Here is a 25671-nt window from a genome sequence, read left to right as displayed (position 1 = left end):
GAAAGATGTTTTTTTTTTCTGGGCTCCTAAAGTTATGACAAGGGGCTCCACTATCATCTTCAGTTTACCCCCTAGCAATATAAGACTGATGGTGATAAGGGTCTGCCTATTCATATATTCTTTGGGTCATGGCTCAGGCCCAGAAAGTGTTTTGCTACCTGTATGCCTGGTTGCAGCATGACTTAGATAAGAGGGGAGGGGGCCTTAGCCAGATGGCTCAGTTAGTTGAAGCATTGTCCCATATACCAAAAAGTTGCTGATTTGATTACTAGAGCACATACCTAGGTTGCAGGTTTGATCCCTGGTTGGAGCACATATGGGAGACAAACAATCAATGTTTCTCTCTCACGTGGATGTTTCTCTCTCCACTTCTTTCTCTTCCCCTTTCTCTCTAAGCATATCCTCAGGTGAGGATAAAGATAAAAAGAGGGGAGGGGGCAGATTGCTTAGATATGGAAGGGTCATTGTACCCATAAAGTGGCTTGATTTAAGTCTCCTTGTTTTTATTTTTTATTTTGATAAAAACATTGCAATATCTCAATTACAAAACAAACACAAATGTAACTTATATTTTACAATTTATGCTGCTATGAATTCTTGAGAGTTCTATCATGTCTCTCAGATTTGAAAAATTTCTTCCATCCTGGAAAGTTGGGTGAATAAATTCTCCCATATTCTGAGAATGGCTACCTACATATACAGGCTGGGATTATGGCAGATTACAATAAGAACAACAACATCTGAGAAGTGTTTTTATTTACTTAAAGATCATAATCTGGGAGGGGACAAGACTCACATGTGAAATAATAGAGAAAAAGTTCAGTTAAACTTTCATTTATTTGAAACTCTGTTTCCAAGCAACTTCAAATATCTGAAAAGTTCAGAAAGGAATAAAAAAGGCTTTTGAGCCCTGGCCGGTTTGGCTCAGCGGTTGGAGTGTCGGCCTGCGGTGCAGAGAGACCTGGGTTAGGTTCCCGCTAAGGGCATGTACCTCGGTTGCAGTTTGTCTCCGGCCCTGGTTGGTCGTGCGGGTGGCAGCCACTCGATGTGTCTCTTCACATCGATGTTTCTCTCTCTCTCTCTCCCTCCCACTCTGTCTGAACAAAAAAACGGAAAAATGTCCTCGGGTGAGGATAAAAAAAAAAAAAGGCTTTTGAGAAGTCATATTTTTCTTCCTTGGCAATCGGAAGCAGCAAATTAGAATGGTGGGCTTGGGGGAAATATTGGCTATTATTCGCAGCCTCACTGATAATGGATGGTGAAGTGATTCTTGAGAGCAAAGGAGAAGGAAAAACAATGAAATGTGGCCTCACATTCAGCTGGGCCTGTGTAATGCAGAGGGGTAGAATTCTCAATACTTCTGCTACTTTTGAAAGTTCTAGGTCTCTTCCTGGTTTAATTATCGTGCATAATGATGACCCAGAATATGTAGGAACAAATACACATTTTGAACATCTACTATGCTAGGCTTATGCTAAGTAAGCACTTTACATTCCCTAACCTACATAAGCTTGAAGGAGTCTCTTGTTTACAGTTTCCCCAAGAGAAGTACAGAGTAGAGGAGCAACTTGCCCAAGAAAGTATTCAGTAGGTTTTGAACCTTTGCAATCTAACTCCAGTCCCAAGGCTGTTATCTTCTACTAAGTTTCAAAGAACCTATTTGGTGAATAAAAAGTAGAAAGGCATTCTAGGTAGAGGGAACAGCAAATGCAAAGACAGGTCTAGTGAGTTAAATTAATCAATTTCTCGGTCTTGGTTACTCACCTACAAAATAGAAATAGTATTATCTGTCATAAGCTTGTGAGAATTAAATGTGATCATGTATATAAAGCACTTTTCACGATGCCTGGATCACAGGATGTGCACAATGTTAATTACTGGTTTTTGTTTGTTTGTTTCGGTTTTTGTTTTTAAATACTGTTATTTCTCTTTCTGTCCTTCCCTACAGAGCCGGCTCCCAAGGACACTACATTTCCCAGCATGCCACCTCGCCCTTTGACACTCGATAGACTAAAATTACGCGTCATCCAGCACCTCAAACCGGAAGACTACAGCCTCCCGGCAAGCCGCGCGCCTTTCTCCATTAGATTTGCAGCACAATCAGCGCGTTGCCCACCGGGATTTGTAGTAGGCGGCGCGTTGCCCTGACGCCGGCCGGGCCGGGCGTGGGGGCCTATGGGAGGTGGCACGGCCGGGCCCAGCTGCGGGGCGGAGGCGGTGGAGAGGCCTGCGGCAGCAGGGAGCGACTAGGCTGGTAGTGGGCGCCGGAGCCGAGCCGGGAGCCGGAGCCGGAGCCGGAGCGGACGGCGCAGGCCGGCGCGGCCAGCAGCAACCATGTCGGTGTTTGGGAAGCTGTTCGGGGCGGGAGGGGGTAAGGCTGGCAAGGGCGGCCCGACCCCCCAGGAGGCCATCCAGCGGCTGCGGGACACGGAGGAGATGCTAAGTAAGAAGCAAGAATTCCTAGAGAAGAAGATCGAGCAGGAGTTGACGGCCGCCAAGAAGCACGGCACCAAAAACAAGCGCGGTAAGTCGGCCCGGCCCCCTTAGACTCTCTTGAGCTCCCCGGGTCCGCACTTCACCTTCGGCAGACGCGCACCAGGATCTGCTCGGATCCCGGAAATCTCCCGGGTCAGACTCCCTTACGTGCCTTCCCGGATACGGGACTCTCCCAGTCTGACTCCCTTCAGTGTCTCTCCACCATCAGACTCATTCCAAGCCCTCTCCCCACAGGCTTCCCCACTCTACCAGGCCCTTTCAGACCCTGTTTTCACAACACTTTACTCCGCCCTCACTCTTTTTCTTGCTCTTCCGCCTTTCCTCCTCCCACTGGCCTGCCCTCACCCACCCTTCCTAGGTACTGCCACCTCCCTAACTCTTGTTCTTTCGTGGTCTCACATCTACTCTGTGGAGTCCATGAGCTGCCCTGGCCTCCTTCCACTCTCTGACTCAGAATTTTCCTTGAGAAGCCTCCTTGACGGAGAAAGAAAAGAGGACTGGGGGAGAAGAGACCCCTGATTGCGGCTCTGTTCACTTCCGGAGTGAACTTGAGCAAGTTACTTTTCTTCTTGACTCATTTTGCCAATCCATCAGCCAGGGTTTGGCCTCCAGGAGGCCTAAAGTGCCTTCCAGCTCTGGGATTCACTTCTTGGTGCTTCCGAGCCAGGTCTTGTCAGAGTTTTCACAGAGGCCAAGCCTTCACCCTGTGGCTCACCGCTTCCCCATCCCTCAGTACCAGAAATAAGGATTCCATTTCTCCACTGGCTGCACTCCGCCCCAGTCCCCACTGCTGTGTTTAAGGGCAGGGGATATTGAACCTTGAGGCGCTTTACTTGTATGGCTTTCTGGGTAAGTGCTTTATATTCTTTAGTGAGGTGAATGCGAAAATGCTTTAATAAGTGTAAAGCATTTTGGACATATTTTATTTTTCTTGTTACGGCAACACGAGAGTGAACCATCCCTAGCATGAGACCCTCCCCCTATGAGGGGGCAAAGGTGAGAGAGGTTGAGGAGCTCTACAGATAAGTTATTAATATTTTAAAATATGATTTTATATATATATACTTTTCTTTTTTAGAGAGAGAGAGAGAGAAACATCGATGTGCGAAAGAGACATTGATGGACTGCCTCCTGCACTCCCCCACCAGGGATTGAGTCCGCAACCCCTGGCACGTCTCCTGACTGGAAATTGAATCCGTGACCTCTTAGTGTATGGGAGGACACTCAAACCACTGAGCCACACTGGCAGAGCTACAGGTAGTTATTTAACTTGAAGTCTGGTAGTCCTTAGCCCTTTGACCTTGAACTGGTTAATTTACCTCTCTGAAAGGAAGATCATGGATTTACAGTGCCCAGCAAATAGTAGGGGGTACATAGATGTTTTCTTCATTTTAACAGAACAAAATAGCCCATCCTGAGGATGCTCCTCTGTCAATAGTCAGCAAATCCTTTGGAAAGTCTTTGTGTGTTGACTGTATACACTGTGTTCATAGGGTGAACAAAACAGCTTCCACCCTAATGAGGGAGAAGACAGAGACGGGAAAATAAAGAAAATAGTGTTTAGTTGTGATGTGCCAGGAAAAAAATCAGGGAATGATGGGATGGGAAGGGGTGCCACTTTAGATAGAGTAGTCAGGGAAGTCCTCTTTGAAAAGGTAAGTTTGTTCCTTGAGAAGGAACCAGCTCTGTAAAAATCTAGGGGAGGGGCCCTCCGAGCAAGGAAAATAGCATAGAAAAAGGCCCAGAGGAAGACCTCTGTTTCTGGAATGTAGTAAGTGAGGGAGAGTGGTGTGAAATAAGGGGGTGGGGAGTAGACCTTGAACTTCCTGGTAGAGTTTGGATTTTATTTCAATTGGCCAGAAAGCTGTTGGAGGGCATTAAGCGGGAGGAGCATGTCCTAATTATCGATAATAGCTTTAAAAAAAAATCTGGCTGCTCTTTGGAAAATAGACCCGTGGAGAGGGTGAGGGTGGGAGCAGGAAGACCAGTGAAATGGTGGTTGCAGTTATCTGTTTGTGGCCTAGACTCCAGTTGTAGCTCTGGAGATGGAGAGCAGGGTCAGATTTTGCTCTCTCTAGCATTTTTCTTGGATGACTCTCAAACAGGATCCTCTGTTGTTCATGGTAATTAGTCATTGTTTTTACCAATCTGCATTTGGGAATGCTTTGCTTATTGCATGGTGGTAGAGGAGAGTGTCAGAGGGCAGTTCTTCTGTGGTCTTTTGGTTTGGAGCTAGTTTAGTTTCTGCAGTTTTAGAGGTGCTTGAATTGGCTTTAAAGAGGCTTAAAGAAAGGCTTCAGGAGACTGTGGAGGACCAATCTCAGTTGTAATAACTTTGCTGAAAGGAGTCAATCTTCTTGAGTTTGCCTGAGGACAGAAGCTACTGCCCTTTTTAGCATCCTCTGGGGAAAAGGTCTTATCTGCTTATTGGAATAGTTCTGTGAGGTGTTAATACCACTCATTTAGTCACTTATTGACTTGATACTGTGTTGGAACCTAGAGAACCTCAGATGAAAATACATTGTGCCTGCCCTCCAGGGACTCAGGATTGGAAGTGCATAGTTTTGTTTTGTTTTGTTTTGTTTTTGCGTTTGTGTGTGTGAGAGAGAGAGAGAGAAGGGGGAGGAAAGGAAGGGGAGAAGGAAGGAAACATACTAGTCAGTGCCCAAACATGAGTGTGTACTTGGGTCCAAGGCTAAAGAGGAGAAGGTTTCTGTCTGGAGGGGAAGGGCAAAGGAGGCTTAGCAGAGGAGGGAGATGTGAGCTGGTTAGCAAAGAATTTGGGGAGCTGTGAGTGTGGCAGGACAGCAAATAGATAACACAGGAGTGGCCTAGAGCCTTCAGACCTTGACCTGGAGATGGTGAGGAGCTGTTGGCTGACTTTAAACAGAAGAGACAGATCAGCTAGGATTTTTGAAAGAACACTCCAGCAGCAGCATAAAGGAAGGAGTATAGACCGACCAGGGAGGAACTGGAGGCAGGGATCCAGTAACAGATAAGGGTAGAATCTCATAGATATGGATTTGAGCTGGACCTTTGTCACTAGCTGTGTACATGTTGGGCAGGTTACTGTGCCTCAGATTTCTTCTCTATAAATAAGGGTACTAGTATTTATCTTATTGGATTAAATTATGTTGTGCATACAAAGCTCTTAGTACAATGCCTGCCATATGGTAAGTAATCAGTAAATGCTTGCCATTATCATTATTACAAGACTTGTAATTATTCAGGTGGAAACAAAGTGCCTAGTGTAAAAGCATGGAAAACTAGATGAGAAGTAATGCATGTCAGGGACTTTTCTGAAGGAGAATCAGAAGAGGCTTGGTGATGGAATAGAACTCTGGGCAGGATGAAGGAGAGGGAGTTGAGGACAATTCCCAAGTTTACAGCTTGGACAGTGGTTGGAGGGTGATGCTGTTAACCAAGTTGGGAAACAGAGGAAGAGCAATACATTATAATGGTATAGTTCTTTGATGTTTGTAAAAGTCTTTTCTTCATATGAGTCTCTTAGCATCCACTGAGACTGTGAGTTCCACGAGTCATGATGTGATAATCATGTTCATCATTGTGTCTCCAGCACTAGCACAGTGCCTGGCATGTGGCTAATGCTTAGTGAATATTTATTAAATGAATGAAAACAATCTTGTGAATATATTCTGTTGTTATTCCTAATGTATAAAGAGGAAAATGAGGCTGAGAGAGGATATAATGACTCAGAGACTAGTTCTTCTGGTGGCTGTGGGTATCTTTTGTTCTTTTTACTCCCATGCTGGCTAAAGGCATTATCATGACCTTTGTCATTGCTCAGCTCATTAGACGCCTACCTGTGCAAGGTGTGGTGCTGAGTAGGAGGAAGAAGAAGTGCAATAGGACTAGGCCCTGCCCTGTGGAGAATATAGCCAAATGTGGATGCTATCTTAGTGGCATAAACATTGGACAGATGATAAAATGTCCTTTGAAACAAATCTCTGAAGCTCAAGTAGATTATTTACAGTGTGCAGGTGTATTCCAGGCAGTGGTTTCAGTTAGGGGCTTAGAGCAAAATTTGGATTGCATATTTTTTCCAAATTTCTTTTCCTTTCCCTTAGTCATGAATTCATTCTTAAGCATGTGGTAGGCTCTTTTTTTTAATCCTCACGGAAGGATATTTTTCTCTTTATCTTCAGATAGAGTGGGAAGGAGAGAGAGAGACATCCACGTGAGAGGGACACATCAACTGGTTGCCTCCTGCATGACCCTGACCAGGGCTGGGGGACAAACTGAAACCGAGGTATGTGTCCTTGGTTGGAATCAAACCCCTGACTCATTGGTCCTTGGGCCAACGCTCTACCGCTGAGCCAAACCAGCCAGGGCTGTGGTAGACTCTTAAACTGTGTCCTAGGCTGCTGGAAGCTCAGTACTAGGAATGTAGTGACACCAGCCATGATCCCTGCCATCCAGGAGGCTTAAATATCATCACTTTCCTTTTGGAAATTATATTAATCTCACATGACTATATGGTAAAGATTAGCTAAGATAATGTATGAAAGAGTTTGGCACATTGTGGGTATTGAGTAAGTATACTTTTCTTTCTTTTTCTGATAGTTATTGTTGACTAAGCCCTGGCCAGTGTGGCTCAATTGGTTGGGCTTTGTCCAGTGCACCTCGAGGTTGCTGGTTTGATTTCTGGTCAGGGCACGTGCCCAGGTGGCAGGTTCAATGCCTAGTAGTGGGTGTGCAGGAATCAACCAATCAATGTTCTGCTCTCACATAGATTTTTTTTTTCTCTATCTCTCTCTCCCTCTAAAAATCAATAAAAATATTTTTTTCAAATTTCAATATTTTTTTTTTTTTCAAGTTATTGTTTATCAGACTTATTTGGTTTATCAATGGAAAAGTTCTTTCACTGTGAAGTAGATGGAAACCAGGATTGCAGTCTAGGTGAAATGACAGAATCATCCAAAATAGGTCTTTTTTTGGTACCTTTCTAAACAGTGTCCTTTTGGTTTTCTTCCTAAGAAGGAAGATCAGATATCAGAGACTCTTTTCTTCTTAAGGCATTGTAACAAATTATGAAATATCTACCCTAGGTAGTTAAGATTTCCCTTTTGTCCTGTTTTAATAAAGGTGAAAACACTTTTGTAGAAAGGATCATAGTTTAATAAGAGAATTGTATGAGATTGGGAAATGGAGACTGGGTATCTCAAACACCCTACACTAGTACATTTCTTTTGTATTTATGGATGAAAATCAGTTAATTTGCAGGTTAATTTAGGTTCAGCTGAAAATGTCTGATCGATGCAGAGAGGCCAGGAGCTCACGGGAAATATGTCTTCATTAAGTCCTGCTCATTGCTGGAGCCAGGTGGCTCTCTCATGTTTAATAAAGTTGCTGTAAAACATTAGCATGTGGGAAGACATCTTAATAAGTTAAATTTATAGTGAATGTGGCTTTTTGGTTCTCTGGAATCAAGATATCAATCAGGTTGAAAATCACAGCATATTAATGGTACATATGCCAGCAGGATTTCCTCTCCCAGAGGCTCAGGGATGGAAAACCTGAAATCTGCCTGGGGAACTGAGCAGTGGGAATTTTCCTTGTTGATACTTAAGTTTCTTGCTTAAAGAAGTGGTTGGCGAGATTGGGTTTGGTTTACTTCTTAAGACAGATGGAACGTCAGAGAGGCCTTATGTGTTGGCTCTCCAAATATGCTGGCGCCTTTGATTCAAGTGACAAAATCTTTTTTGCCCCATTTGGCAGGGAGATTAAATATTTTTAAGTGCCTACCAGTGGGTTTATAATGTGATTTGAAATTCAAGAGAGATTTTGTTTGGAGGTTTAGCTAAATGTGAGGACATTTGAGCTGGACCGTTTTGCTCAGGGAACTTTTGGGTTGTCCTGAGTCAAGTTTGAGTGTGGAGAATAGCCTGTGAGGATGTATTCGAGCGTATATCTCTGAGGCAGAAAGCCAGGAGCTGCTTTGTTTAGAGTGGTTCAGAGCCCGGAAATGGATCCAGGGCCAAATGGGAGGAGGGCCGGGACTCTTGGGGCCTTGAGGTATTCCTTTGGGTAGGCAAGTTTTATGAAAACGTAGTCCTCTTGCCCAGAATTGTTTTGTGCTATGCCACTGTCTTTTATTTATTTAAGTATTTTTTCTTTATTGATTTTAGGTAGAGAGAAAGGGAGAGAGGGAGAGAGAGGTAGAAACATCGGTGAGAGAGAACATCAGATGACCGCCTCCTACATGCCCCCCACTGGAGATCTGGCCACAACCTGGGCATGTGTCCTGACTAGGAATCAAACTGGCTACCTCTTGGTGAATGAGTTGAGGCTCAGCCACTGAACCACACTGGCTGGGCTATGCCACTGTCTTTTAGGAGTAAGAGAGACGATATTAAAAAATAACAACTTTATATTGGTCATTTTGAGGGTGGATGGCTATATTTAGAAGGAAGATTTAAACATCGTCACAGGAAACAACTACAGACCTAGTTGGATATAGTACTACCCTGTTTTTAAGGTATTTATCTCAAGTCAGAAGATGTTTTTTGAGTTCTTTGTAGTAGGGAGGCAGCATAATGTACGGTGTAAGCAAAGATTTCTCAATTTGAATGCCTGCTTAACCACTCACCAGCAGTACCTTGGCAGTTACTTACCCACTCTAAGTCTCAATTTTCCCATTTATAAAAAGGGATAACAGCCCTGGCCAGTTTGGTTCAGCAGTTAGAGCATTGGCCCGTGGACCAGAGAGACCCGGGTTCAGTTCCTGCTAGGGGTACATACCTTGGTTGCAGTTTGTCCCCAGCCCTGATTGGGGTCTTATGGGTGGCAACCACTTGATGTGTCTTTCTCATGTTGATGTTTCTCTCTCTTCCTCCCTCTCTCCCTCATGCTCTATCTGAAGATAAATGCAAAAATGTCCTCTGGTAAGGATTAAAAAAAAATAAAGGGATAACAATAATTCTTAGGGTTCTTGTGAGGATATGGAATAAACTAACGTATGTAAAGTGCCTACCAGAGTGCCTGGCATATAGGAGGGACATAAATGTTTCCACCAGCTATTGTCTTAGGCACAATAAGGGATATAAAGATGGCTGAGACACTACCTTCTCCCTATAAGGACTCACAATTCAGTGAGGAACACACACACATATGTACAAATAACTGAGTAAAGGCAAATTGTGATAAGTGTGCAAGTGAAATATTAGAGGAAAATGAAGCAGGAAGAGATTAATTCATCTCGGAGGGTTGGCAGGTTCATCTCACCCAGCCACCATCTAATGCCCAAAGTCCCTTTGCAGTGTTTCTGCCAAGCCATTAACCTCTGATTGAACCTCTCTGCTGACGGGATTTATATTAGGTGCTCTATCCTCCCACACTACAGCATAGTCTATCTTTGGACAGCTGATCATAAAATCACCTTTCTTATTTGGAACTGATATTTGTCTTCCTGTAGTGCCTACCTCTGGTATAGATTGGTGTGATAGCTCCATAGAAGCAGCTTGGGGTAGTAGAGAGAAGGTGGGATCTGGAATTAGAAGTATGGGACAATTCTGAGCTCTGAATTAGACAGTGAACTGCATTGCTTCTGTTGGGAAAAGAAGTTGCTCATTCTGCTTTTTGGGTCCTCAGAACAGGTCTAATACTCCTTTGACAAGACAGATCAGGGAAGGTAGTGCTATGTCTCAAGTTGGCACTTCCCTAGGACAGATCTCTCTTGCATTGACTGTTCTGTTGCCTGGTGTTTCTGATCTTTCCTTGTTACTCTTCCCTGGATGTTCTGTTCATCAGTGTTGCTCTTAAGGTGTAGAGTGGGCAGAGTGAATACTCTGAATATTCCAGCCAAGGTCTGAGCAGCACAGCCCAGAACATGCAGGACTAGCCATTGGTTTAGGATTTAATTTGGTTCTGTGTGCTGTATGGTCCTGGTAATTAACATATCAATAAGACAGTTGTTTGTTTTTTTGAAAAGCAGTTATACTTTGCTGTGGCCTTTTGTAAAGGAATGAGCATCTAGCAACCCCTAAAGTTTGTTTGGTTCTTCTTTAGCAGTTTTAGCTGAAGGATTGAAGGATTTAAGTTCTTAACAAAATCATCTGGCTAGCTTGATTCTCCCGTAGCTGATATTTCTAGCTCTCTCCTCCCTCTTCCTTACAGGGCAAAGCTGGCTGGAAGGCTTATTTGAGGAATTCATGAAAACTATACATCTCTGTGGTTGTGGCTGTTTAGCTCAAAAGGTTAGTGGTATGGTATGGTAGAAAAGGCACTGGGTTTGGGGTTAGAAGACCTTTGTTTACATTTCACCTCTGCCACTTAACTAGTTTTGTGATCTGGTGCAATTCTCATATTTCTGAGCATCGGCTTCTTCAGCTACAAAAACAGGATACTATCCAACTTTGCTACTCAAAGTGTGGTCTCAAATGTGAACATTTGAGAATTGTTAGAAATGCAGACTGTCAGGCCCCACCCAGACCTTCTGAAGCAGAATGTACATTTTTGTGAGATCTCCAGGTTGTTTTTATGCACATTAAAGTTTGAGAGACACTCTGTAGTTATTGTGGGGATCAAGTGAGAATATTGGGCATTTTTTTTTCTTTTTTTTTTTTTGGTTTGTGCCCCTAGCGGGAACTGAACCTGGGACTCTCTGGTCCGCAGGCTGACTTTCCAACTGCTGAGCCAAACCAGCCAGGGCAATATTGGGCATTTTTTACATATCCAGGCCAGTATTCATTCGTGGACACTCAAGATGCTGTCTCCCTGGTCAATTTGTTCGTTTCTTGCTGCTCAAAGATTGAACTCTTACCCAATTCACCCTGTTCCCAGATACTTTCAGTTACCTCCAAATCTGAAGAGGCCTCAGAACATGGATAGTTTAGTAGAAGTTCATTTTGCCCTTCTTGAAAAAGAACTTGAAGCACTTGTACTGCTGATTGGGTGACAGTCTTCTTCATGAAAGACGGCAGTCATTTGGATAACAAACATTCAGTCAGACTTTCTGTCATGAGAACCCACTGGCTGTCATGCACTGAGAGTCCTAATAATAAGTTAGAGAAAGTCCCCATCCTCAGGGAGCACCACTGCCTGGTGGTGGTGGGGGGGGATCAGTTAGTAAAGAAAGAATTTTTACCCAGTGAAGCTTGTATAGAGTACCATAAGAACCACAAGGGAAGAGGAATTAATGCCCCTTGGGGTGGAGGGTAGGGGCTAGGAAATGCCTCCCCCCCCCCCTTTATTGATTTTAGAGTGAGAGGAAAAGAGAGAGAAACATCGATGAGAGAGAACATCAGTGCGAGAGAACATTGATTGGCCACCTCCTGCATGCCCCCCACTGGGGATCGAACTCACAACCTGGGCATGTGCCCTGACCAGGAATCGAACCAGCAACCTCTTGGTGCATGGGTTGACGCTCAACCACTGAGCCACACCGGCTGGGCGGAAGTGCTTTTTTAAAAAGTTGTATATTTTTTCTACCAGGAATGATTTTTGATGAATTCTGATTTCCGTGTTTAGTGGCTTTGTAGCTGTTTCCTGTTCTGTTACATGACTTTGCTACTGTACTGATCCACTGGTTTTCTACATCAGGAAGGACAGGTGTTCTCTTGAGTGCTTTTTCTTTGCTAGGAGCCATCTGAGATGCCATGTGGATTTCCAGGCAGTGAAAAAGACAACCTGGCTCAATGGATCCTAATGCGAACAGACCTGTGCTTCTCTCAGAGAAAAATGTTATCTCAAGTCACTTCTCAGCCCAGCTGGTGTGGCTCAGTGGATTGAGTGTTGTCCCATGTACCCGGAGGTTGCCAATTCAATTTCGGTTGGGGCACATGCAGTGTGGGCTCCATCCTCGGTGGGAGGGTGTGCAGGAGACAACTGATCAATATTTCTATCTCTTTTTCCCTTTCCCTCTCCCTTCCTCTATCTCTAAACAATCAATTAAATCATATAAAAACAAAACAAAACAAGTAGCTTCTCAGATAGGGGAGTAGGAAGTGGGTGGGGTGATAAAGCAGGACAATCCATCATCAAACTTGCCCTGTTTGATTCTATAAGATGATATTTTTTCTGGATTTTGGGGTGATAGTGAATTTTTGAGCAGGGATTCCTAATTGGGTTAAAACCTAGCAAAGAGCATCATCTTTTCAGCCTTGAAAAGAACTCCCCCCCCCCCCACCAAACAGGCATCAAGCACCAGGTTGCTCAAGGAGCTTGTTGGGGTTTAGCACAGACAACTAAGGAAATTTCCTCCCATTGAACACTCAGGGCAATTGAGTTTGCTCAGAGCTGGCAGGCTCTGAGTCCCAAAGCAGGCCCAAGTGTGAGACCCTGCCTTACAATCCTGCTCTCGGGGGAAAATTTTAAGAAGGGAGCAATTGCCACAATTCAGGTTGGGGTTGAAAATGTGATTCTTCCCATTAGTCCTTAAATGAGTAGGCAGCTATGGGGTAGGTTGGGGATTGGGTGTAAACACTCTTAATTGGTGTATGATATTATCCTAGATCTAGAGTTCAACTGGAAATTGCAGAAGAACATTTGCTTTCATTTAGCTGTGTTGTATAAAGAGTAAATGTATTTGAGAAAAGGAAACAAGGATTTTGAAACAGATTTGGATACTGTGCACTGTTTAGGGACTCTGATGTTGAGATCCCAATTTTTTTGGTCTTAATGCTGCATAGGTAGACATTTGCATTCCATTTCAGATGGTCCATTTCTTTTTTTTTAATCCTCACCCGAGGATATTTTTCCATTTATTTTCAGACAGAGTGGGCGGGAGAGAGACAGAAACATCGCTGTGAGAGAGACTCATTGACTGGTTGGTTGCCTCTTGCATGACCCGACCAGGGCCGAGGACCGAACCGCAACCCAGGTACGTGCCCTTGACAGAATCAAACCGGATACTCCTTGGTCCACAGGCTGACTGACGCTCTAACTGCTGAGCAAAACCGGCCAGGGCCAGATGGTCCATTTTTAAAGTAGGTAGCTAGAAACTTATTTCATTCATGAGTCCATTGATGTTAACTTGAGCTGTGTGCCAGATACTGTGCTAGTTTACTGGCAGATAAAAACAGATCACTGTTCGGAGATGCTCACAATCTAAGGTGACAGACAGGTAAACAGAAGTCATCACGATATAGTGTGATCTGTTCATCACGATATAGTGTGATCTGTTCTAGAATTATATTAGGGATTCAGAGTATAAGATATATAGTGGAGTTTGTGTATTGCTTGAATCTCTGTTTTACTAAATACTTATTTTGGAGAATACTAGAATACTAGAGCAGAAGGGAGCTCAAAATGTATGAGGCTTAAAACTGAATTAATAGGAAAAGTTTTTGATAAAGAAAAACCAGGAACATGGAAATATGTGCAATACTTTTATTTTTTAAAATTTGTTTTTATTGATATTTTAGAGAGGGAGAGAGACAGAAACATCAATGTGAGAGAGAAGCATAGATCTGTTGCCTCCCATATGCACCCCAACTAGAGAGTGGACTCAAAACTTGGGCATATGCCCTGACTGGGAATCGAACCAGTGACCTTTTGGTGCATGGGTTGATGCACAATCAACTGAGCCACAGTGGCCAAGGCATGTGCAGTACTTTTAAAAAGCACTTTGTTTGAATTAGAAGCCCCTTTGAGGTGACAAGAATATTTGGCTTAGGTTAGTCATAAAATAATTAGCTTTAGAATACTAAGTTTAAAGTACAGCTTATTCTGATAATTTTTTTTAAAATCCTCATCCGAGGACATTTTTGCATTTATCTTCAGATAGAGTGGGAGGGAGAGAGGGAGGAAGAGAGAAACATCGATGTGAGAGAGACACATTGAGTGGTTGCCACCCATACAACCCCAACTGGGGCCGGGGACAAACTGCAACCAAGGTATGTGCCCCTAGCAGTAGCCAAATCCTAGTCTCTCTGGTCTGCAGGCCGATGTTCTAACCCCTGAGCCAAACTGGCCAGGGCTGTTCTGATAACTGTTACAAATTTGCTTTGTCTACTTCTGGTGAAAGAAGTAGGGACTAATAAACCTGAGGAGTGGATTGTTTACTGTCTGCATATGCAAGAACTCTAAGTTTCTTGTTTGTAATCTTTATAAGACCTGATAGTTGTAAAAGCAAAAATAAGCCTTGTACATGTGTAAAACCAGGCTGCTATTCTCTGGAGAGGTTTGAATAGAGGGGTTGCTACTCAGGTGAGGTCACCTGAAAGACTCCCCATTAGGGTGAGGAGTTTGATCAACTCCGTGTTCCCAGAATTCATTAGACTTGGAAATGATGACTGACAAGGATGACATTTAACTCAGAAATGATTGTTAGTTTCTTAATTCTCCATCAGGTGGATCAGTAGCTTTCCCCTCTCCAGAACATTTTCTCCCTTTAGAATCTTGCACACTGGGCAATAAGTGGTTGCATCACTTAGCAAACCTGGAATAGATTTGGTTGTTTATTGGTAGTGGGCTCTGATAATCTAAAGAAACTACTTTCAGACTGGCATTCAGCTTTTACTCTTAGCAGACAGGGCTGTAGGGTTGGTGGCTGCAGACAGCTCTTCTCGTGCTTAGATTTTAGAGGTAATTTTGTAGGTATAAAGGACAGATAGTAGTGTAGGAACACCGTAAGTTATTTCTTCATTCTTTAAAAGTTATATTTCAAAGTAAAAAAACATTTTTTTTTTTAAAGAAAAATCTTCGGAAAATGAAAACATTCCCCAATCTTTGGGAAATGCCTTGCACTTTACAAACTTGATCACTTGATTTTTTTCAACATCCCCATGCATTAAGTGGTATTATATCTCACCCTTTAGAGGTGAGAAGGCTGAGATTGGGATTATATGAGTCACAGCACTGGCCCAGGAGCCTGGGGCATCCTGAGGTGGGCTGCATCACGGTGGGTTCTAGTATCTTTGGTGTTCTCATAGGGCCAGGACTATAGCTTTTAGTGCTTATAACTTACCAATGGACAAAACCCTGTCACTGGAAATCAGTTTTTGTAACATTCCCTCCACAGTGTGAATACCTGTTATTCTTCAGGGAAATACTTCACATTTGTACAGGGTTTTATGGCTTCCAAAGCACTTTCACATACATGATCTCTCTTTTTTTTTTTTTGGCTTAAACAACAGAAATTTATTGGTGAATATGTTCTCCCATTCAGTAGATTGTCTTCTCATTTTATTGATGGTTTCCTTTGCTGTGCAAAAACTTTGTATTTGATGTAGTCCCATTTGTTTATTTTTTTGTTTCCCTTGCCCAAGGCAATATATCAGAAAAAATATTGCTACAAGATGTCTGAGATTTTACTGCCTGTGTTTTCTTCTAGGATTTTTATGGTTTTGAGTCTTATATTTAAGTCTTTAATTGATTTTGAGTTTATTCTTGTGTATGGTGGAAGAAGGTGGTCTAGTTTCATTTTTTTGCATGTATCTGTTTAGTTTTCTCAATACCATTTACTGAATAGACTGTCTTTACTCCATTGTATGTTCTTGCCTCCTTTGTCAACTATTCACTGACCACAAAGACATGGGCTTATTTCTGGGCTCTCTGTATTCTGTTCCATTGACTATATGTCTGTTTTATGCTAGTACCATGCTGTTTTGATTACTATGGCCTTGTAGTAGAGTCTGATCTCAGGTGGTGTGATTCCTTCAACTTTGTTCTTCTTTCTCAAGATTGCTGTGACTATTCGAGGTCTTTTGTGGGTCCATACATGATCTTATTTTGAAACTCGGAGGAGCTTTATAAGGTAGATAGGGTAGGGTGTGATTTTTTTTTTTTTTTAAATCCTCACCCAAGGATATTTTTCCATTTATCTTCAGATAGAGTGTGAGGGAGGAAGAGAGGGAGAGAGGGAGAGGGAGAGGGGGAGAGAGAGAGAGAGAAACATCAATGTGAGAGAGACACATCGATTAATTGCCTCCTGCACGACCCCTTGACCGGAATTGAACCCATGACTCTTTGGTCCTTAGGTCGACACTGTAACCACTAAGCCAAACCAGCCAGGGCTATTTTTATTTATTTATTTTTTTAGGGCCAGAGAGAGATAGAAACATCCATGTGAGAGAGATACATTTGTCAGCTGCCACCTGCATGCTCCCCTACTGGGGACTGAGCCCACAACTCGGGCATGTACCCTGATCAGGAATCAAACCAGCACCTCTCAGTCCATATGACAATGCTCATAAGCTGAGAGCAACCACAGACTGTTTTGTAGAAGAAGCTGAATGTTTTTCCATTTTGCTTCTTCAGTTCAGAGACCATACCTGAATAACGGTGTTTAGCTATTCCCCTGAGCCTTTGTCCAGGCAGGCAACACAGATGCTGGGGGTGGGGTGGGGGGGATCTGTCCTGGCAGCTGATCTTTGTTTGGATCAGTATGAGCCTGCCTCTGACTTGACTGTCAGACTTTTAGCAAATCAGAGTCACAGACTTCTGCTGGGGCCAAGCAGGCTCAGGTTCTGCTGGACAAAAACCCAGTAGTGACCAGTTAAGCATACTGGGAGTGCTTCCTGTGGCAGGACTTCACTTCCTTACCGACCAAATTTGGGCCTCAGGATATAGGTGATTTGTTTCCTGTGTGAGGGGAATAGAGAAAGGAACCAGCTGCTAAGGGCTGGTCTGACTTTAGTCATTTTAATTAAATCTGCTCTTTAGGTGGTGTTTGAAGATGATGCTGGGAGTCGAGGAGAGCAGCAGACTTCTAGAAAGGCCTATTGTAAATCCTCCGGCCACCATGAGCAGCTAAGCATTTTAGGAATATGGAAGACATTTACCCACCTGGTTCTAAATTAAGGTCTTTAAAACCTCAAGTCCTGGCCCTGGCCAGGTGGCTTGGTTGGTTGGATCATTGTCCCATACACCAGAAGGTTGTGGATTTGATTTCCAGTCAGGGCAACATACCTAGGTTATGGGTTCAATTCCTTTTTTGGGGTATGTACAGGAGGCAGTAGATCAATGTTTCTCACATCGATGTTTCTCTCTCTCCCTCTTTCCCTCCCTTCTCTCTCTAAAATCAATAAAACATATCCTCAGGTGAGGGTTGGAAAAAAAAAAAAAAAAGACAGCCCTGGCCGATTTGGCTCAGTGATTAGAGCACTGGTCCTCAGACCAAAGGGTTGCATGTTTGATTCCCGGTCAAGAGCATGGTACCTGGGTTTCAGATTCGATCCCTGGGCCTGGTTGGGGTTCTGCAGGGGGCAACCAATTGGTGTGTTTCTCTCACATCGATGTTTCTCTCTTTCTCTCTCCCTCCCGCTCTATCTTTAAATAAATAAATAAATAAATAAATAAGTAAATAAATAAATAAATGGAAAAATATCCTGGGGTGAGGATTAACCAAAAAATAAGTAAGTTTAAAGTACATAAATAATGACATAGCTCATGAAGGCAAACCTGGGACTAGACTCATGGTTTCTGCCTCCTCATTCTAGTGAGTTCTGCTGCTTCCTTGCTTCTTAACAGACACTGGTGGCTTCCCAGTCCTGCCAGAATGGTTCTGAAAATAAAACTAAAGTTGCCATGCAAAAAGCCAGCTGACAGGAGAGATGGAGCAAACAGTTGCTATTTTAGGGGGCTGTTTTCTTTTGAGTTATAACTGGCTCTTGGTGGTTTGGCGGACTGGCACAGCCTGGGTGGAGGATCATAAACTCCAGGGTCTTGTTGTTACTACATTCCTGAGTCTCTGTGTAACCAGGCTGTCTTTTCCTGCACCCTAGGGCCTTCTGTGCAGGGGTTCAGAATAATTCCCACTTTTTACCCTTTTTAATTTAAAAATATTTTTGAATTTTAGAGAGAGAGGAAGGGAGAGGGAGAGAGAGAAACATCGATGTGAGAACTGAACATCAATTGGCTACCTCCTACCCACCCCCAACTGGGAATCAAGCACACAACCTGGGCATATGCCCTGACTGGGAATTGAATCAGCAACCTTTCTGTGCAAGGAACGATGCCCAACCAACTGAGCCACACAGGCCAGGGCTACAGCTCAGTGAATTTTTACAAATGTATATGCCTGTGTAACCACCACCCAGATCAAGATATAGAGCATTTTCAGCATTCCAGCAGTCTTGATGATTTTTAGAGTAGCTCAGGACTTGAGAAGAGAGCAGTTTTGTTTACTGTGGCCCCTTTAAGAATCTCAGAGGCCATTATATTATCCTTCTATTACTCATTCAGTCTGTTTCCTAGCACTACAGGGCTCTGTGCTAGGTATTACTGGGAGTACAGAAACTGGTAATTGTTGGTTTCTCTCTCTGTCTCACAACCCATCTAAGGGAGAAAGTGAGAAAGGCTATGAGAGGCAGCTTGGAGGAGGGAGGCTGCCTCTTGCAGGGAGAAGAGGGTGTGTATATTTATGTAGACACAGAATTTTCCCCAGTTCTTTTACGGTCTATAAATACAGTAAAGGGGCTAGATTATGAATTTTCAATCATGTCTCAGCCAGTTCTTTGTAGTCTCAGACCATGTTTGGTACTTGGAATGGTGCATACCCAGCTGAAAAATCCATATCTGTAGTACTTGCTCAGTCTTGCCTTGTCTTTTGGGAAGCAGGAGAGAACACAGGCAGTATGGAGGAAAGCAAACACAAGAGGCACTTTCTTCTACTTCTTTGGCCCCCCAGACTCTTAGGACCTGACTTCTTTGTCTTGGGTTTCAAGACTCTTAAGACCCATAAGACCACAAGGCAGTCTACTATGAATTAATTTTGGCCTGAATTTCTCTGCCCCCTTTGATCCAGTAGTTTAAAACATAATTTTCTGGCCCTGGCCGGTTTGGCTCAGCGGTTAGAGCATCAGCTTGAGGTCCAGAGACCCAGGTTCGCTTCCTGCTAAGGGCATGTACCTTGGTTGCAGTTTGTCCCCGGCCCTGATTGGGTCGTGCGGGAGGCAGCCACTCGATGTATCTGTCCCTTTCATGTCAATGTTTCTCTCTCTCTCTCTGTCTTTTCCTCTCTCTCCCTCCCACTCTATCCGAACAAAAAACCAAAAAATGTCCTCGGGTGAGGAAATAAATAAATAAATAAATAAATAAATAAATAAATAAATAAATAAAATAAATGCTCAACTTTATTTTTTAAAAAAATTTCTGTATCTTAAGTGAAAACCTACTCAAAAAAGACTTTTCTGATATATTTTATATATGAGAAAGAAGCTTTTGTTTTAGTTGCTAATAAAGGCATTTGGCAGTGTGGTTGGTAGGAGGGAAAAGGCCGTGTCCAAAGTAGATGCAGAGTGATCCCTTTCTTTTTAAAAATTATTATTATTTTTTAGTCCTCATCCATGGATACTTTTCCATTTATCTTCAAGCAGAATGGGAGGGAGGGAGGGGAGGAGGGAGAGAGAAACATCACTGTGAGAGACACATCAACTGGTTGCCTCCCACAGGACCCTGACCAGGGCTGGGGACTGAACCACAACCAAGGTACACCCTTGACCGAAATCGAACCTAAGACTCTTTGGTCCTCGAGCCGATGCTCTAACCGTTGAGCCAAGCCAGCTAGGGCAATCTCTTTCTTTAAAGAAATAGTCTTGCCCAACCAGCGTGGTTCAGTGGTTGAGCGTCGACCCATGCACCAAGAGGTCACTGGTTTGATTCCTGGTCAGGGCACATGTCCAAGTTGTGGGCCAAATCCCCAGTGAGGGGCATGTAGGAGGTGGCCAATTGATGTTCTCTCTCATCAATGTTTCTCTTTCTCTCTCCCTCTACCTTCTTTTCTCTCCAAAATCAATCAAATAAATTTAATAAATGAATGAATGAATGAATGAATGAATGAATGAATGAATAAATAAATAAATAAATAAATAAATAAATAAATAAATAAATAAATAAATGGAATAGTTTCCAAGGTCCTTAAGACAGTGCCTGAGAGTCAGCATGAAAACACGCTAGGACATCTAAACATCACAGAGCTGTATATTTTACATTTGTAGACAGTGAGTGGTAAGAAAGAATGGTTGATGGCTCAGCCTAGCTGACCTTATTCAAGTTCTGATGAGTTACTGTGTGTCTTGGAAACATAAGAGACTGATCATCTTGGGTCCATTCCCCACTCCCATTTTATAGATAAGGAAACTAAGGCTTTGATTTGACCAGAGAGCTGAAACTAGAACTGGGTCTCATGTCTGGAGGAGTGCTCAGTGGGATTTGGAAGGAAGCTTGGCTAGGAAAGGGTGAGCGAAATGGCAGGAGCATTGGATGGTGTCCCCTCAACATTTGGAGTCAGAAAAACCCAAGTGCCAAAGGAAGTGGGGAGGTGAGAGTGGGGAGACAGGGAAGACTCTGAGGCTGTCTGTTGATCATCTGTGTGGAGGGCCCTGGGAGCCCTACAGTAAGGGGGCTACTGAGGTCAGGATAAAGGATTTTAATTGGCCGGAGAATTTTTTAGCATTTATCATCTTTATCTTTTGTTTTTTAATTGACTGCAATGGGGACCCCTGAGTCCTTGGAAGCCTACTTTCTGACATTACTTTCTTTATATTCTTTTCTAAACAATCAGGTTATAGCCCGCTGGTGTGGCTCAGTGGTTGAGCGTTGGACCCATGCACCAAGAGGTCACTGGTTCGATTCCCTTTTAGGGCACATGCCCAGGTTGTGGGCCAAATCCCTACTGGGGGGCATGCAGGAGGTAGTCAATCGATGTTCTCTCTCATTGATGTTTCTATCTACTTCTCCTTTCCTCTTTCTAAAATCATTAAAGAAAAAAAAAATTAAACAATCGGATTATACAATCAGATTATAATCTAGCACTGTTGTGTATTGTTCAAGGGAATACAAATTATCCCACCCCACCAAATATTTTGTTTTTTTTTGTTATTCTGTGCAGTTTGGAGTTAGTCCTCTAGTTTTATTATTCACACATGTGTGATTATAAACTACATTGTTCAGCAGGGAAGACTAGATAGCAAACTTATTAACTGATCTGTTGTTTTTTTGTCTATGTGGTAAAATATATATAATACAATTTACCATTTTAACAATTTTTAATTTTTTTTGTTGTTGATTTTTAGAGAGAGAGAGAGGAAGGGAGAGGGAGAGAGGGAGAAACATCAATGAGAGAGAACATTGATTGGCTACCTCCTGCATGCCCCCCACTGGGGATCAGGCCCACAACCTGGGCAAGTGCCCTGACTGGGAATCGAACCAGCGATCTCTTGGTGCATGGGTCAATGCTCCATCACTGAGCCATACCAGCCGGGCCATTTTAACGGTTTTTAAGTATACAGTTTTGTGGCTCTATTCTTAAGTACATTCATGTTGTTGTGCCCAGTCTATTTTACTCTTTGGATTTTTTTTCTATCAAGATTAATCATTGAGCAGAAGAGTGCTTACATTTGATGTCTGCCATTAAGATTAGCTATTTTATCTCTCTGAGTCTGTGTCCTCATTTGTAAAATGGGAGTAATAATAATAATAACAACTCTGGAGTCAGACAAACTGGATTTAAATTTAGTCCTCATCAATTACTAACTGCAATCTTGGGGAAGTCACTTAACTTTTAAGCCTCAGTTTTCACTTTTTTGCTGTACTGAAGGGGAAAGGAATGAAGTTTATAGAGTGTCTGTTATCAGGTATTGTGCTACATAAGTATCTTGCATATGCTGCCTTGTACTTCACAATGGTCCAGTGAAATACAGGTATTATTATTCTTATTTCACACATACAGACAGTGAGACTAAGAGAGGTTGACTTACCCAAGGTCACCCCCCTAGTTGATTCTGATTCAGTTAATGTTTGCTGAACCTTTCCTAGGTGATAGACATTGTGGTTCTGGCTAGGACTAGTTTACTGTCTTATTTCTATTTTAAAAATGAGGAAATTAAAGCTCAAGCGTCACCCAAGATTGCCTAGATTGTAAATGATACAGACAGGATATGGACGCAGGTCCTACTGACCCCCACCTTATGGTACCTCAGGTTTATCTGGCTTTGACCCACTTGTTTCAAGCTGTTGATAAAAATGAATTTCATTCCAGTGTTACAATTTGACTGGTCCCAGGAATTAACCGCAATGAGATTTGACCGAAGTCACAAAATAATAAAAAGTATGGGGGTGTGTAAGGAAGAGGTCTTCCCAGCCGTTTTTAGCATGTCTTCTCAAAAGCTTTGCAAAGAATACAAACTAGAGAACTGCCATCACTTTTTCTATTATATTCCCAAGAGGTTGGAGCCAAGAACAGATTGCTTATTTATTCTCTCATGACCCTGGGTAGTAGACTAGTAGGGTCTTGCGATTTCAAAAATAGAGTGAAGACTGGCAAGATTAAAAATCTCAGAGCTCTCTCCCAAAGTTATGAGGATTTCAGGCTGTTGTTGGGGGTTTTAATCCGTGGAGATAGTTTTAATGGCCAGATGTGGTTCAGATAACCTCCTGCGTAGGGAAGCAATGACAGCTGGTTCTTGGGCAGCTTAAATCCTTCAGGCGTGGTAGAAAACGCTTGATTGTTTGAAGAACCTCTAAAACATTTTCCCTAAGCCCAGGGATCCTTGAAAACCACTGGCTGAGGCAGAATGATTGACCACACTGTGGGCATTGTTTCTTCACTCATTCAGATGTAGGCTTAAACACTTACATATGCGAGGGAATGTCCCCAGGAGGCTCACTGCACTGTCTAGGGGGACATCAGTAACAATACAGCATTAGTGCTTTAAGGCAGCTTTCAGCAAGGGGTGGTGCAGGAGCATATAGGAGAGGATCTTAGCCCAGCCTAGGGTAGTAGGGTGATCGAGAAGCTGCTGCCTGGATAGCCCTGCTTGACTGGTGGGAGCTAGCCAGGTGAAGAATGAGAAAGGCATTTTGGGAGAACTGGAAGCTTGAAGAAGCTTAGAGAATTAAAGACAGTGTAGGAATTTCCAGGAAAGGGAGTAGAACATTAAGATCTATGTTTTATTTTATTTTTATTTTCCCCAAAGTGTTCAGGTTTTAAAAAAAAATTTTTTTTTTCTTTCTTGATTTTAGAGAGAGAGGAAGGGGGAAGGAGAGAGAGATAGAAACATCTATGAGAGAGAACATTGGTCGGCCCCCTCCTGCATGCCCCCCACTGGGGATCAGGCCCACAACCTGGGCATGTGCCCTGACTGGGAATTGAACTGGTGACCTCTTGGTACATGGGTTGATGCTCAACCACTGAGCCTGGCTGGGTGTGTTCAGTTCTTTATTTAACACTTCATTCATTCATTCATTTACTTACTTATTTAATCCTCACCCAAGGATATGTTTTTATTGATTTTTAGGGAGAGAGAAACATCCATCTGAGAGAGAAATATCAATCGGTTGTGTCTCACATGTACCCCAACCAGGGATCGAACCCGCAACCTAGGTATTTGCCCTGACTGGGAATCGAACCCACAACCTTTTGGTGTACAGGATGAAGCTCCAACCAGTTGAACCGTCTGGCCAGGGCCTAAGGTCTATGTTTAGAAAAACCACTGGTGAAGGGACCAGAGAAGGCAATCCATTTGAATCCACATACACTCTCTCCTCTTCCACTTCCCCAGCTCCTATAGCCCAACTCACAATCTTGTGAACAAGCACCCAGCATAGTCCCTTTGCCCCCAAGAACACATACCCAGCTGACTCTACACAAGGCCCTACCTTGGACACAGTCCTCTTGCTCTTGGGTCCTGATTGCTCCAGCTGCTGAACAGGCCTTCCCTCAGTATGCTGAAGAGCTGGAAGCTGTGGCTAGGCTGATGATCTGTGTGAAGAGAGGTTTTTCCAGCCCCTAAGAAGAGAGTCTGAAGCTGCCTTCCATGTTCCAGCCCTGATTCGAGTCCTCGTAATTGGGAGGGGCAGCAAAGGCTATGGGAGAGAAGATGGGAATTATTAACTACCTGACTCCTAAGCCAGTGAGGGTAAGTGTAGAAATAAGAAGCAAGTTCCCCTAAAGATGGGAAAGTGTGTGTGTGTGTGTGTGTAAACAGGACTTTAGCCAAACTCCCACCATATCCCTCTTACCTAGGAGGACTGGCAGCGTGCTTTTTTTTAAACATCACAAATAAATTTTATTTGCTACTATTAAAAGTCTGAGTTTTAAACAACTTGGACTGGGGGGCTCATATCCATCAGCACATTCCATTTTAGCACCTGCCACATCCCAGTAGCTTTTCCAGAACTGCTGCCTTCACCATGAAGTTCCATGAGTTTTCCCACTTCACATTCGGGTTTTTTCTGCATTTTTACTTTTCTAGCAGACATCATAGAGCAGATCAATAGACTGGCAAGCCTTGTCTATGTCTTTTCCAGTGCTATCTGGAATCAATTTATTAACAACTTCTTTCAAATCACTTATCTGCACATCTTGGGTCTTGATTTCCATCATCTTCTGAATTTGGCAGACTTGTCGAATGCTGAGCATAAGTGGTCTTCCGAATTTAAATGTTTTTTAGTAAACCAACACAGAATAGATGAAGCAAATAACCATTGTTAGTCTTGACCTCAACTTGAGTTTCACTCATGGTCTGCATTTTTTTTTTTTTTTTTTTTTTTACCATGGAGCACATTTTGTCACAGGTAAGATCTATGACGTGGGAGTCAGACAGTTTTTGCCCTGAACCTCCTCAGTAATTAGCTTGAATTTTCTAAATAAAACTTCATCATTCTGCAGATCAGATAAGCTCACTTCAAAAACATGACCCTTGAGACCATCAGCTGCAATTTTGTTTCCTTGAGTTCTCATGACTAGTGTTTTCCAATATTTCTTGTATTGAACATAGTTGGTCCTTTCATATCACACCAATCTTTCTTAGAAAATAGCCCTACTTGGTTTGGCTCAGCGGTTAGAGAGTAGTCCCTAAGACCGAAGAGTCGTGAGCTCGATTCTGGTCAAGGGCACTTAACCTGGGTTGTGAATTCGATCTCCGGCCTTGGTTCGGGTCATGCAGGAGGCAGCCAATCGATGTGTCTCTCTCACATCGATGTTTCTCTCTCTCTCTCTCTCCCCCCCTCCCTCCCTTCCCCTCTATCTAAAATCAGTGGAAAAATATTCTCACATGATTAAAGAAAATAAAATAAAATGGATCACCCGCTTTCTTCTTGGCTCCTTTTTTGTTCCCTTTTGTAAGGTGCTTGTTCTTGCAGCCACCATGATGCTGTTCAGAGAGCCAAAATGCAGCCATGTCCTTTTGAGAACCTTTTGCCCTGAGATCCCCAGAACCTTTGCTGTATATATCTCCTCACCATAAGAGAGGATCTGTGGCTAGAAAGAAA

At 43.1% G+C, this 25671-nt stretch overlaps 1 protein-coding gene across 1 annotated transcript in view; it reads left to right on the top strand.

Moving 5' to 3' along the window:
• The first annotated feature begins 2224 nt into the window (after window positions 1-2224).
• Window positions 2225-25671, top strand: part of CHMP4B (charged multivesicular body protein 4B) — a 49176-nt gene continuing 25729 nt past the window's right edge. The window contains exon 1 of the mRNA XM_036244545.1: window positions 2225-2524. Coding sequence (XP_036100438.1) covers window positions 2335-2524 — 190 coding nt within the window. The 5' untranslated portion in view covers window positions 2225-2334. The remainder of the gene's footprint in view (window positions 2525-25671) is intronic.

The sequence above is a fragment of the Molossus molossus genome, unplaced genomic scaffold (genome assembly GCF_014108415.1).
Source record: "Molossus molossus isolate mMolMol1 unplaced genomic scaffold, mMolMol1.p scaffold_m16_p_6, whole genome shotgun sequence".
Classification (NCBI taxonomy): Eukaryota; Metazoa; Chordata; class Mammalia; order Chiroptera; family Molossidae; genus Molossus; species Molossus molossus.
Note: the sequence above shows the minus strand (reverse complement) of the source record. Positions and strands in the feature narration are given on the sequence as shown.